A 15691-nucleotide genomic window follows, 5' to 3' on the forward strand; every position below is an offset into this window, starting at 1 on the left:
TGAAGGCTAGCAGAGAATTTTAGAACCATTGGGGTTACAGAGGCTGCCACAGACTTAGGATGCATGGCATATTATTTACCTTTAATTGGCTGGCACAATTTGTGGAATAAACCTTTCACAAGAAAACTCACTAAGACAAAATTTGAAGGTTCATGATAGTGTAAGTGAGTCACAAGTCCAGCAAATCCTACGGGGTTACCTTCTTGATCCAAGTAGCCCTATTTAATTGAAAAGCAAAATAAGCTTAGTTGTGAAAGATGAGCTTGCATTTGACAAAAATATAAAATAGTGGCAACTCAAAGGAATAGTCCTTCAACCCAATGCATAGGTACCTACTCAGTTCCCCATGAAAGCCAAAACTTTGTCAATACTGAAAAAAGAAGACACCAACTATCTGAGAATTTCCATGGGAAATCTTCATCTCCTGGTGCAAAGCATAATTACTGACTTCATAGCTTTAGTGCCCATTTAGACCATGTTGCAAATCACAATGCATACAGTTACCAAAGAAAGATTTGATACAACTTTCATTCAAAAAAAGAAAATCCAACTGTTCAATGGGATAAAAGCACACAAACTCAGCGAATAAAACTCTATCAAAGGCTATAAATTCCATGACATCCATGACACCTGTCCTGGCAGAGAACACTCTGCATCACACCCTGGAAGAAAGTAGGGAGTACCAAGATAACCATCACTCTCTATAGTTGCTTTTTTTAATGCTCTTCCTTAAGAAAGATATTAGAGACAGCATATAAGGTACATCGGCCTGTTTTGACCAGTTCTTAAACTAGCTGTAACTTTTTGGAATTATCACTAATCTCACCCTTAAACTGACTTGAAGATGGGGTTTCTCTTCAATGGGATTGTTCAGGTTTCACACATAGGGGACGCTCATCAGAGGCAGAGCAGAATCACTGGGCTCCTAACTGGAAGCAATGCTGGGAAAACTGGACTCAGATGATTCATAAATGTAATCACATTATTTATGCTTCTTCCTGTCTGTAGGCCTGGCCTATAAGCTAAAAAGGATGTTACGCACCAAAAAAAAAAAAAAAAAAAAAAAATCCAAAATGGTATCCGTTAAATTGGAATTATTACAATGGAGAAATACAAAATAAATTTTCGATTTTCCCTAGGAGCTATTTCCTAAATTTTTGTTAGAGGTATAATTTCCTCCCAGCATTTTGGAAATTATGTTATTCGTATTATATTTTAAACCTCTAACATTTCACATCTGTGTATATTTCAAATATCTGTATAAGCAATATAAATGCACAACTCTTATTCTCCTGATCAATGTGCGATCATATAAACCATACCATGAGACTTTCCCAGTTTATCGCATAAACTCAGAATTAACCCTGGACTTAAAGAACCTTAATTTAATCTGTTTTGTTGTTTCCAGCAGAAATAGCCTATGTAATACAAAATACATGGTTCTTAAATGAAAGAGCACTAACACAAACAGGAGTTCTTAACATGTTTTCAGAATCTGCGCATAAGCAAACCTGTATTTACAGACAAACATTCTGAATGAGTTAAAAACATACCTCTTTGATTAGAAACTGCAAGGAAAACATAAAATAAATTTTTAATATTTCAGCATGTCTTTCATTTTTGAAAGTCATCAGTGAGTGCTTCAACACTGACAATGCCTGATGAAACAAACAAACAAACAAAAAAAAAAGATTAGAAACACAAGGGAATGTCTGTATTGGAACAAACAAACAAATTCAAAAATCAGCTTTTATGCTTTATTTGATCAATCACTTTTCAGGCTAAAAATGTCAGGTTGGAGGTACTGTTGGATTTTTGTTATTTATTTATTTAAATTGAAAGCCTAATTCTTGGAAGTGCTTGTGAAAATGTACATTCTCTGTCTGTCAAGTATATGTTAATTTTCTAAACTTATGCTGAGGTTTGTAAAGATGATTACATAAAATTCATATACTTATTCATATACTTATTACATGAAATTCTATAGGAAAAGGATTTAAATAAAAATTTGCATCATTAAATTAAAACCATTAAATTTGCATCATTAAACTAACCATTAAATGATTCCTTACACTTTAATATCATTTTAAATATTTAACACAGTTTACCAATTTACTTTATTATCTTAAAAAGTTGACCGCATTTATGTCTGAATTCCTTGAGTCCTTAAAAATGTCTATATGCTGGAATGGATCTAGAGAAACAGATCAGCTGGATGTAAGTTTCTGAATAATTACAAGAGGAGATCCCTGAGAAGTTTGTAATCATAATCATGGACTGTTTACTTAATTTACTTAAGTCACTACATTAAGTGGCAAGAATAAAAATTTTTGATTCCAGAGATGATGGATTTCATGCTGATGGATTGTGTGCTGATTTCAACAAGCAAGTAATATGTGGCATTTTCACTTTGTTTCAGTTGAGAAAGGAATTCATAGCTCCCTCTTCCCTACAGAAAGATATGTTCACATCTTTTCCTCAAATAAAGCTGAAATTTTAAATAAATTTAAGTTTTAAGATTTTGTGATTCTCCAAGTTAATGCAAAAATTGTATACAACAGTCAGAGTAAAAATACCTTCCTGATAGTAGCATTCTGTTGGATAATAATTTTTATTGCAAAGAATAAATGCATGAAAACGGACAGGGCAATACATTAGAGAAGATGTTACAGGTACTAGATACTGTATAGAAGCATATGAGATTTCATTTGGAGACAGATTGCTTAGTTTTGAAATGCATAACTCATGTTAAGGAGATATTGTTCAATTAAACCAAGTAAGAATTAATTAAATTATACTACAAAAAAAATATTAAACCTTTGCACTGGCATCTGCTTTGTCATCAGCCTTCGCAGCCAACAGCATGAGTCTCAGTATTAAGGTAATAGTCAGAGGGAACTGGCCTTTCAGTTGAGGTACGTTTGATTTGATAAGTCTTTCAATTTTGGGCAGTGGTATATCATAGAAGAACACATTTCCAATCATATCATGTCCCCGTCTTCCAGCACGTCCTGACATCTAAGAATAAAATCTTCATGTTATTATTTAAATAACAACATTATTAAAATTTTTGATAAAATACACCTAAGTTGTATATACTGCTACCATCTACACAATCTTAATAAGGTATTTATGCAAAATTATTCAAGTAATGTATGAAAAAATGTACCGTATTTAGCTGATATAGCTGGTTTAAAGTTTTTTGTTTGTTTGTTTTCCTTTTACCTTATTTTCATGAACTTATGTATTTGTTACAGGACCTAAACATTGGAAAGGATACTTACGGTCTCACACATCTGTTTAATATTTGTATTTCTTCAAGGTAATTTATACCTTATTTAAAACCTATATATCAGCTTCATTTTCAAGTTACATTTAGCTTTGTATTATTTCTAGGGCAGAGGGAGCTTCAGCATGAATGCAGAGGAGAGAATGCGAGTAAGAGCACAGGGAAGTTACCTAAAGGTACATGTCCTCGCTTGGATCATCCCTTCTTCATCACGTCCATTGTGCCAGACCTGTACTGGTACTTTCCCCTTGTACCAGACAATGTGACAAAGCTGCAGTCATATCATTTATGTACAGTAGAAGGGAGATGCACATAGGTCTGTTTGCTGCACAAATCCACTTGCTCTCTGACTTTGAGAGCTACCTGCCAGGTGACACTATTAGCAGCATCTGGCTGACACAGTCCTGAGCCAGAGGCAAACTTGCAGTACTTTATTAAAATGCAGGTTTGAAAAGAAGCAGAAAAGCAGGAAACAGGCTAATGAAGAGTAACGTTTCTCAGCCTACCCAGTAAACTGTCACATGACTTGAGGCGTTCTGTGTTACTGCGTTTGCACACAGTACTGCATGGCATTCCACAACAGAATTAACTCAAAGGTCCTAATTAATCTAGTCAGCAATCTTTCTTCTCTTTGCTACATCCCCACTGAATTTTCTTACAGCATATTTTTCACTTGTGCAAAAAATGTCTAGAACAAAGAACTTCTCTCTAATGACTCTCATAACTGAAAACCAAGTGCCACTAACTCAGTGAGCAATTGCAATACTTTCAATGCTGAAACAGGTCTTTTGACTATGCACATTGTTCATGTGTTGTCAGTTCTGAAACATTAGTAAAATCACGCTAGCTAAAATTATTATTGTCACCAGAGTAAACAGATAAATCTCTGAACATATCCAGAAGTATATGTAAATGACATTTTTTTCTGAATTTTTGTGATACCATCTACTTTCTACTTGTAATAGAAACTGCAACTGTTCTATTTCCATACCTGTCTGTAGCTCAGTGCATCCAAATAGACAGAATCGTCGGCAAAGACAACAGATTTACACGGCATGTTGATTCCTAGAGCAAGTGTTGAAGTAGCTGTGACGACCTATAAAGTATCGAACATGTTTATTTGTATGAGAAATGGTAATACCAGATTTTAAAAAAACAAATCTATCTTATATCAACAGAAATTTTACTATTATTTTTCATATAACTAAAGTTTAATCTGATTAATTTAAAAGAGCTATGAAAATACATTAATTTCACTGTTTAAATGTAGATTAAGTGTAAATTATATACACATATGAACAGTTATAAGCTTTAATATCTTGGAAGTTTATACCACATTTTTTGAAGAACAAATAGAAATAACATTCCATCAAAAGAGTGCAAAGTATCATGGTTCTATATAGTTCAATTCACTAAAACACTTCTGGTTGTTTTAGGTCAACATCTTTTAACTGTTCAGCTGCTAATCTGAAGGACAGGAACTCTTAGTTAGAAATTAAGTTCTACAGCTATCAATTCACTTAGTTCATTTTATTAATTTGGAAACTGTTATGTCAACATTTCAAGAATGAGCTTGATAAAGTCAATCCAATATATTCTACCACTAATAAAAGGTACACTAGACATTTTTAATTACATGTATAGAGAAAATAAAAGAAAAAAAAAAGAAGAACTGATCCTGATTTATCAACCTTGATATATCCCAGTCTGAAAAGCATCTCCACTGCTTGTCTCTGCTTTATGGACATAGATCCATGATGATATCCAATGCCCCTCCGTGCCAGCATTTGCTGAAGATAACCCTTTCTTTCAAACCTAAGTCGATAAAAAATCTTCCTCAAAGTCTACAAATAAAAAGAATAAGTACAAATACAAATAAAATACAAATAAGTACAAATACAAATAAAAGTATTAACCACAACCAAGTATTGTCAGTGAAAAGAGAATAAAAGTTCCAAGTGCTACAAAGAAACATACCTGTTTAAGATCTTAGTAAACTTGAAGCTCAAAGTACATAACTAGATGTAAACCATCAGTAGCTTCATTATGGCCAGAAATTCAGGCACTTCGGTATATTTTTATACACTATCACTTTTTTTCACTATTGCAACAAATGCCATTACACAGTCCCAATCTTCAAACCATGCTGCTAGTTGCAACCAGACATGGCAAATCTTCATGTCCTTAGTTTTTCAACTCAACATATGGTTTTATGACCACATACACCATGCCACTACTTCTGAACAAATTCCAAAGTAGCTATGCAAAGATTATATTCTTTTGCTCTTGTTTGTCATCCCCCCTTGGTTCCATTTCACATAGTTATGAGCTTCCCTTTCCCAAATTCAGAAATAGAACTAAATTAAGCTTCTTCAGTGTTTTCTGAACTTCACCCTGTACCTAAATGCCATCTGTTCCAAAAATCCAAATATTTCTTCACTGTTTTTACCCATGTGCACCTGTGGGAAAGCAATACTCTTTTGATGCTGGCTGACAGAAGTCTAAAAATGCCATTGGGATCCCAGGTTCCCAGGATAGGAATCATGAGAATTTTCGCATTTGCTCCCAATATGCAACATTTACCTCTCCTTCTAGAGATGTAACAATAAGCACAAAGCATTACCAAGACACTTCAAAAAAAAAAAAAAAAAATCTCTGAATTAAAAAGTATGTATCACAATTAGATTTTTATTTTTTTTTTATTTAAACAAAAGTCATGGAGAGACAGCTTTGTGAACCAGAGTCTTTTCTCAGGAACTTTAGATCAAGGCCCATTCACCCACTATTGATGGAAACTACATCATATAAATCTCCTTCATAAATTATTCCTTAATTATTTTGTATACAAATATTGATGACATTATATTTTTGTATATAATTAATATTGGTTGTATACATTAATATTGGTGATAGACACCTGCAGACTTTCAGTGCTTTTCTGAGCTTTTCCTTCCTTAGCGTGTGTAAACATGCTTAAGAACATGGACGATTTTGCTTTGTGGAGACTAGAACTTTTAGGGCCTAAAATAATTTATTTGTTATTTTCATATGATATAAACAGTTCAGGAAGGTCTAGATAGACCTTCCACACAGAGAGGTGACATATAGCCTATGTTAACGATTCAGAAAATATGAGTCTGAAACCTGAATCAACAAGTAACAGAACCGCACTGCTACTATTTCATGGAAATGAATTAGTTGTCATGTATATCCCACAAGAACAAGTCTGTATCTTTTTATTTGTCAGAATGAAAGTTCTCTGTACATCTTAAAAACAAGGTTATTTAAGACTGAGATCTGGAATCGAATGCTTCACGAAGTCAGTGAATACAAACGCATCGCATATTGATGTCTTATGAAATTTTGCACAAATTCAAGCATTTTAGACATACAAAACCAAAAACATGTTGGAAGTACTAGTGAGTTACTTACATCTTCATCTACTGCTTTAGGATCAGCGTAAGTACACGCAGAAGGCGTCACACTAAGCTTTTTAAGTCTTTTCTCTAACTCATTTTTCATAGTCCAGAGCTGTATTATGCTTTCTGCTTTACTGGTTTTCAACTTTTTGGTATCACTGTATAAAATATACAATAAAAAATATTAGTTCTGTAATTAGCATATAGTTCTCTATTTCAATATATTCTTTGGGTTCTAAAAGTTGCAGATGCATTCCCTTTTAAATTGTAGGCTCAAACGTGTAGATAGATCTGTTGAAACAGATTTACTCATAATGCTAACAGCTTAATTTTATCTTGGCTTGCATACAAAATAAATAATTCTGGATGAAGTACAATTGAGTAATTGTGGTGACAAGGAAAACTGAAGGAAGATGAGGGCAGCAACCATTAATACCACTGTTCAGCAAACTAGTAAGCTAACAGTATTGCACAGCAGAAAAAAAATCAACACAGAAGAGAAATGTGATCCACTTACTACCAATAATGACATTGACTTTAAGGATTTAGTGAAGGATTTGAAGAAAAGGAAGAGAAAATATTTAGAAGCAGATTTTCATGCTATTTCAATGTACACATATGTGTACAAATTCTTACTGGATTTTCAAGTTCTCACTTAGTACCATTAAAGTCAGCCAAGTTCATTCCTTCACGATATTATGCTTGAGGAATGCACTGCAATTTGCCACAATTAGGAGGACAAAACAATGGTGCTTTGTGTTCCTGACAAACCTAGTAACTATATCCATATTAATTCCTAAATGCCTTTAAAAATCTACACCCTATGATCACAAAAATCGAGAAAGTTCAAGGCTAAGGGGGAAACAAATACCTCAATATCACCTCATTACTGGATTATTCCAAGCTGACCAATCTCACATACGCAAATTTCTCTCTGATCCTCATTCTGTAGTGCTAGCACTTTACACAGTGTCAGCCACGCTGGTATCTCTCTGCTGCCTAACTATGCACAAGGTATTGCTGATTGCTACCCACCATGCAGCTGCTCCTACTCTGTGGGTTGCTGGAGCATGCAGAACAACCAGAACTACTGTATTACAACTGGATGCTGCTGTAAGGTACATGCCCAAGAAATAACTTACCACAAGACTGCTCTATATAAGCTTTTTCACAATACACAGTTACAATACTTACTTTGTCTTGCATTTCGTTAGTGATTTATCCACTTTTCTTAGTTTGTCCTTTATGTCCTCTATTTCCCTCTTGGCTTTAGGGTCTTGTTCATTTTTTTGTTTTTCCATCAAATGAATGAATACATTAGTGGCTGCACGCTCCACTGAATCTAAGCCAAATCTTGAAGTAAATAATATGTGATATAGATCAGTTAGGTGAATGCTAAGATAAATTTTTATTTGTACGCGTATATAATGCTGCTACAATAATGCTCAGCCTTATTACTTGACTGCAGTAAATTATAATAATTAGAAGTGCATCATTGCTATTTCATCCCAAAGTCATTGGCTGTGTTCACTTTCAAGCTACAATTACTTCAAAACTGAGTGGTAACATGCAAAATGGTTCTGCCAGTTAATTATCTACAGAAAACAGTCCTACCTTGCCCTAAGTTGGCACATGAATATACATATAAAATAGACTGTAACTTAAATCATTTAATCCTTCTCAACTAGCCTGTTGAAAAGGAATGACTGTTTCTCTTGTTATTCTACACAGCTGTTCTTTCTCATAGCTTTGTCAATACTGGAATGTTAGCTTAGCTTGGACTCTTCCAGCTTCTCAGTCAGAAAAAAAAATTAAATTCTTATTGTAGTGGGAAGAGACTGTTAGCTGTCACCATACAAGGGTTGGCAACACCTGGCATGAAGTTGCATCCTCGTCCATTAGAATGCTTACAAGTCATTCAGATCTGGCAGTCATCAAGAACAGGAGCAAATGGAAGGACTTTATTCTCGTGAAGGCCAAACACGGGTCTTAAGACTCAAAGGTAACTTCTTAATTCAAGCTTTTCACTTCTTCACAGGTAACACAGCTCAATTGCAATCATTTTCCATTTACTTCTCATCTCTCTGAAGCCCACACTGGGTGATTTAAACTTCTCTCTATCACAGAGTTTATTCAGCCATTTAAGTACAAATATGGTGCCAGCATACTTCTTTCCCTGGTGGCTTTAGGAAAAGAAAAGGTACTGTTTTCCCTACCACCAATAGCTGCAATAGCAACTTGGTTTCTACAGCTCTGATACCTACTCTCTCAGGAGTCTTTACTAATTCCACGTTGACAAAATACCACAATGGGTGACAGCTTTCCAACCTCACACATCAATAAAAGCTTAAGGAAAAAAAGCTTGCCAGCACCAATCTGTTACTCCATGTCAGTATCTACTTCTTGTGAGGGCTCCTCATCCCCTTCATCTCCATCACAAATTCTCAGGATTTGGACATGTAACTAGAATTTTTTATTTTTATTTTTTTGAAATTCCTTCTGATGCTTGTTCCTTGTCTGACTACAACACTGGGGAGGTCTATGAAGTGCAATCACAGTACACCTATGCTTTAAAACATAAGATAATAGATTTCTCAGGCTCACACCCCAACTTCATATCTACATGATGCATCCATGTTCACCGGTCTATGATGTGTTCTTTTCCCAGCATGATCATTTATCAGTTGTCTATTACAAAGAGAACACATACTCTACACACAGCCCCTTGTAAGAGCCATTTGTCACCAGAAATTTATAATGACTCATCATTCCAGGGTAGATGAGAGTAACTTAGTGATCTGTCTCTCCTGAGGAGAAGCACTTTGGAACATCCTATTAAGTGCCTCAAAAGGGCAATGCAGTTAATACTGCAGCTCTAAAATCACTCATGTGAAGGAATTAAAAATATTTAAGACTGCTTTTGAAATCTCTTGGCTTCAGCTGGAAATCAGCCATAGCATTGATTTAGAACCAGACTGCTGGAAATCAGCCATAGCATTTATTTGCAACTAGACTGCCACTCGAAATATAAAAAGAGAGAATTTATTAGCAATTAGAGTCATTTGAGATGCACCCTTGACCTGTATATTCACTTTTTTGCTTCTTTCTTTCTAGAGTTCTTTCAGAAATGCCTTTTTTTTTTTAAAAAAAAAAAAAAAAAAGCAAAACACATAAGAACTGAAATGCTAAAGAACATTCTCCCCCTAATTATTCAAAGCATTCAAAGGAAAGGAAAGGCTTCATACTGAGATGAGAAAACTGATATTTATGTAACACATGTATGTGATTGTTCCTACATGTTATTACAATAAGAATATGCACTGGACAACTGTTTAATGGTATTTTCTTTTCATTATTAGGACAAGCATCGAGGTAATATGCCCACTTTATTAATATTAGCAATATCGCTGACAATAATGGTATTATCAGTAGGTTATGCATGTTTCATGTTTTGTGAAAATACATCTCAGATACATGCAGAAGTTTCACTCATGCATTTTACTGGATATAAAATAATGTTGTGAGAGGCTTTGTATTAAAACCATGTTAAATGACATATTCATAGGACCTCATTCTGCCCTTTTCCCTAGCAAATCTGCCCCCAATATACACTGTTTGCACTTCTAATTAAACAGCATATTTTTTACTTATTACACTGGGGCAAAGCAACAGAGAATCCAACTCTTATTTTAATGTGATTCAGATTATAATTTTCCTCAGCTATCATGCATGGATTCTAACCTTTCCACACAATAATCGATCACTCCTAGTTTTACTTCAGCTAAACCTTTATTCCCATAAAGATACACAGATTGATAGAGCTTGTAAGCCTTTACTTCACAAACTTTAGAACAAAGATAAGAAAAGGACATAAATATTGATATGGCTTGGCAAATTCCATTTATCTCTAATACCATTTTTCTGAATCTAGTCAACACACACATAACACATGGAATATAAATACTTACATAAAAATTATGGCAGGCAATTTATCCATCTCATGCAATTTTTCAACAAAGCATGCAAATTGCATCCATTTTTCCTGATCTGAGCAATCCACAGGTTGGGGCTTAAAGCGATCCAGAAGCTCACATACCTGACCAAAATATTATTGAGGAGATTTTAATGGCAGCAACTTCCAGCTGAAGGCAAAGTTTCCTGTAACAGCTTCTATCTGCTCAGATTTCTTAAGTCATGCAGAACTACAATGGCTTCGTATAGTCTACAGACTTAAAAGGTCTGCAGAACACAATGACTTCAGTAAGAATTCAAAATGCAAATCACTGTAGCATTCATGTCTACCTTCACAGTGGAAATAATACAGCACTACTAACATACCAATTATGATATATTTTCACATTCAAGCGTCACATTTCAAGAACCTTGGGATTTTTTTCCCCAAATATTCTATATTGTATCCTTGTTTTTTATTCACCACCTCCTCATACACCTATTTATGATATAGGAATATATGGCCTCTAATTAAAGACTTGATCTTCCAATTTAAAGTCCATTACTTAAATTTCTGTCTTTTACATAGGAACATACCTTCTGTCCTTGGTTACATGGAAGGTTTCAAATGATCAGTAAAAGAAAAAGAAGTAGACTAAAGAAGCAGAATTGTGGTACAGTACTGTCACTAATTGTAGGAGGTACACTCAAAGAATCAGAAATCAGAATCTCGCAGCAGTACTAGAAGTCTGATTTCCAGAGAAGCTTGTGAAAACAACCTTGAAAATGCTTACTGAAATGCCACAAATATTAGCGCTTATCTTTCAGCACAGCAGCAGCTAATACTCATAGATAATAATTAGGGAGGAGAGGCTCCCATAATTGTCTAGTTATATTACTGTATAATCATTACATTACAGCTGTACAGAGTCTTAAAAACACACCCCTCTAACAACTGTTACCTTCTGTCTTTCGCCAAGTTCAATCCATTTGCTTAGCTCTTTCTTCAGTTCCTGTTCATATTTCCTCACATCCATCTTTTTTATTACTACTTTATTCTTGAAAGAGACAAACTCCTCAGGATCTAGCTCCTTGAAAGCAACAACATAAAACACTGAATTACTTCACTATCTATTTACTTTTTATATATTCTGTGCACATATCTGTATACCTACCTGTGCCCTTGGCCACTCCTTCCAGACTTCTACCATTGTGTCATACAGCTGAACACTCTCTTTTGGAGACAGAGAAAGATCTGCAGGAATACCATAGTTCTCAATCTGGAAGGAGTTTAAACAAAAGAAAATAATCATTTTGATGGAATCCATATTACTTAATGTAACCGTTGATAAACACTTTTTACACCAATGCTATGCTTACATGATTGACTGTTAATGCAGCACATGGGTGATAATGTTCAAAGAGAAAATCACCACCCGTTGAAGAACACACATACTTTTCCAAATCATTGTATCTTTCTCCATACAGGACTGCAAAGAGACAAAAATGTCATGATACATTGTTGGTTTTAAAAAGCAAGTATTTTGATTTGACTTTATTTAAAAACTATACATATGCTTAAGTTCACACAGAGCGATTAAAGTGTTTACAGGAAGGACACTACAATTTACTTATTATTATTATAAAACGTTCTGATACACACCTAGTCTAACACGGTATGTTTTTTTTGGTTCTTTTACTTTAGATTTCACTTTAAGTTTTCTTGTAGAATTCTTTTCAGAGTTGGTAGAGTTTTCTTCTATCATGTTCTCAGCACGTTGCCAATACCTTTTCACACTTTGTAACCACCTACAGTTCAAGAATAAAATAAAGCCAAGCCATAAAAAAATTCTCTTTGAAAACTGATATAATTATAATAGATGAAGTACTACATTCTGCTCTATTTCTCCTATAAAATTTCCAGTCCCCCCTTTCACCATTTTCAGTGCAATTTTCTCCAGCTTATCCCAGGGTGCAATTCGTAAATGTGAAATCACACCATCATTATACATACAAAGACATGTGTCTTCCTTGACTGATGATGGGTAAGTATGCTTATCAGGTTTTGGCAAATCAAATAGATTAAAAAAAAAAAAAAAAAACACCTCTGCCCAGCTCTCTCAGAGGGTCTGAAAGAATAGGAATGAATGCCTGTTCTCATTACAGAGAGCTAAAAGTTACAGAATTGTTTGGTGTCAATTATATGTATATAATACATAAAACAGTATAATTCCAAATCTGTTGCCTCTCAATCGTAATTGTTCATACCCTTCGGTTTGTATCAATAGTTCATATCCAATTTAAATATGCTCTTTTGAATGAGAAAAATTCCAAGCGTACTCAGTTAGGTGTTCTGGGTTACTGATAGTAGCAGAGAGAGCCAAAAACGGACACCGAATTGTTACCAGAAGATGCTCCCAAACCTCTGCTCCAATTTCGCCACCAAGACAATGGACCTATATGTTTGGGAAAGAGGATAAAAAAAAAAAGAAAAGTAAGAAACCTACCTTATCAAAGTACACACAAAACAGGAGCTGTTTTATGTTTTGCTAAAATCAAAAAGGTTAGAAGATCAGTACTGAATAATTCTTACATTGCAAATTCACTATCCAGTGAATTAGACTATACTAACTTCAATACTACATTCATTGTTTGTACCTTAGATATTCACTGACATCCATTAACAATTAAGTTGATATACAAGAAAGAATCCAGTACAAATATTAAATTTAGCAATATTAAACACTGTTTTTGCCCTCAAAAGACTGACAAATATCTCCTGAAGGGATATGTCTACAATTCAAACCCAGAATACCTCCAGGCTTCATTTTTAACCACTAAGACTACAGTGGTGACCTTTAGTTTTCCAGTTGACTGGCTTGAAAGAAATAAGAGAAATTCCTGGTAGCTCAGCCGAACTGTATGTCTTCTCCAGGACTATCAGAGTTTTAAGTTCTTGCACTGGAACATATTAAGACTATTAGCTAACATGAAAAAGCAAGCAAGTCTGAAGTAATAACAATATAACAAAGCAATAACGCATGTAGTGAAAAAAATAATTATTGATAGTTTTCCTCTGCCTTTTTTCCCCCATAAACTTATTAAATTGATTATTACTGAAAGATGCCTACCTCATCAAATATAACATATTGTATCCGTTTGACCCATTTCTGGCAACGAGGAGACAGCATCAAGATTTCTAAACATTGAGGCACAGTCACTAATATCTAAGAAAAAAAGGTTTGTAAAGCATTATTTTCAAATAAATTGGCTGATCAAACATAACAGAATAGATTCTATATTGAAAAAGCATTTAAAACATGTATTTGATTTCAAGATGAGCAAAAATTAATTTCTCACTTCTACCTTCAAGAAGGGTAAGAAGAAGGACACAGCCTGAGCTAACAGACTGGTAATCTTTGCTTTGATCCCTGGGACAGTGATGGAGCAACTAATCCTGGAAACCATTTCCAGGTACATGAAGGACAAGGAAGTCATCAGGAGTTTTTAGCATGGATTGACCAAGAGGAAGTCGTGCTTGACCACCCTGATAAACTTCTGTGATGAAATGACCGGCTGTTAGATGAGGAGGGAGCAGTGAATACTGTCTGCCTAGTGTTCAATAAGGTTTTTGACGCTGTCTCCCATAAGATGCTCATAGACAAGCTGTTGAAGTGTAGGCCAGATGAGCAGATTGGCTAAATAACCAGTCCCAGAGAAATCAGTAGTACCAAGTGTAGTTGGAAGCCAGTAGCTACCAGTGTACCCCAGGGAACAGCATTGGGTCCAGTCCTGTTTAACATCTTAGTTAATGATCCAGATGATGGATGGAGTATACCCTCAGCAAGTTTGCAGATGACTCAAAACTGTGAGGAGTGGCTGATAAACCAGAGGGTGATGCTGCCATCCAGAAGAATCTCAACAGGCTAGAGGAATGCGCTGGCAGGAATCCCATGAAGTTAAACAAGGGGAGGTGCAAAGCCCTGCACCCGGGAAGGAACAACCCCAGGCACCAGCACTTGCTGATGGCCACCCAAATGGAAAGCAGCTTTGTAGGAAGTGACTTAGGAGTCCTGGTGGATGCCAAGTTGAACACGAGTCAGCCTCATGCCCTTCCAGCAAAGCAGGCGAACAGTATGGGCTGCATTAAGCAAAGTATTACCAGCAGGGCACAGGAGGTGATTCTTTGCATCTGAGGCCACACTTGGACTGATGGGTCCAGTTCTGGGCTCCCCAGTACAGGAAAATCATGCATATACTCAAGGGAGTCCAACAGAGAGACACTAAGATGATTAACAGACTGGAGCATCTCCTGTGAAGAAAGGCTGAGAGAGCTGGGACTGTCTAGCCTAAAGAGAAGGCTCAGGGAAGATCTCAATGTATATAAATATGAAGAGAGGATATAAAAAATACAGATCTCTTTTCAGTGGTGTCTAGTGACAAGACAAGAGGCAATGGACAAAAATTAAAACACTGGAGGCTCTGTCTGAACATAAAGACACTTTTTTCGCTGTGAGGGTGACTGAGCACTGGAACGGGTTGCCCAGAGAGCTGGTAGAGTCTTCATCCTTGCCAATATTCAAAAACCACCTGGACATGATCCTGGAGAACTAGCTTTAGGCAGTCCTGCTTGAGAAGGAGGGTTGGACACAATGATCTCCAGAGGTCACTACTTCCAATCTTAATCATTTTATGATTCTATGAATAACCTAGGTTGATTCACCTTGCAACGAAAGTTACAGTCACAATGAACAAGAGTGGCTGCAAGAAGCCAAACTCTACCCACCTGTATGAGTTCATGATTTTCAGTAGAGGTATTAACAGGCAAGATTGTCTAGAATATTCTTAAAATCAGTAAGCAAGTTGTACTTATTTTATTATTTTTTAAGTGATACTACTTAAGAACGAAAGAATGCTGGCCAGAGAAGCAACGCATGAAAGGAAACAGCATGGACAACAATGCTGAGGGATTAACAAAGGTTCATTTGCAGTTTATCTTTTACCAACAAAGCTTATAAAAGGTTAATGGCTT

At 35.4% G+C, this 15691-nt stretch overlaps 1 protein-coding gene across 4 annotated transcripts in view; it reads right to left on the bottom strand.

Moving 5' to 3' along the window:
• Window positions 1-15691, bottom strand: part of DDX60 (DExD/H-box helicase 60) — a 47565-nt gene that overhangs the window by 8821 nt on the left and 23053 nt on the right. For 3 of the 4 annotated variants that reach the window (XM_068681182.1, XM_068681183.1, XM_068681180.1), the window contains exons 19-32: window positions 13791-13886; window positions 13000-13115; window positions 12323-12468; window positions 12040-12149; window positions 11835-11939; window positions 11622-11750; window positions 10677-10804; window positions 7903-8061; window positions 6722-6866; window positions 4981-5133; window positions 4281-4385; window positions 2818-3018; window positions 1554-1658; window positions 80-218 (exon numbers count right to left, since the gene is read on the bottom strand). In XM_068681182.1, the coding sequence (XP_068537283.1) occupies window positions 80-218; window positions 1554-1658; window positions 2818-3018; window positions 4281-4385; window positions 4981-5133; window positions 6722-6866; window positions 7903-8061; window positions 10677-10804; window positions 11622-11750; window positions 11835-11939; window positions 12040-12149; window positions 12323-12468; window positions 13000-13115; window positions 13791-13886 (1837 nt within the window). Of the gene's footprint in view, window positions 1-79; window positions 219-397; window positions 1023-1553; window positions 1659-2817; window positions 3019-4280; window positions 4386-4980; window positions 5134-6721; window positions 6867-7902; window positions 8062-10676; window positions 10805-11621; window positions 11751-11834; window positions 11940-12039; window positions 12150-12322; window positions 12469-12999; window positions 13116-13790; window positions 13887-15691 lie in introns of those variants that run through there. The other variant, XM_068681184.1, reaches the window with a different exon arrangement.

The sequence above is a fragment of the Anas acuta genome, chromosome 4 (genome assembly GCF_963932015.1).
Source record: "Anas acuta chromosome 4, bAnaAcu1.1, whole genome shotgun sequence".
Classification (NCBI taxonomy): Eukaryota; Metazoa; Chordata; class Aves; order Anseriformes; family Anatidae; genus Anas; species Anas acuta.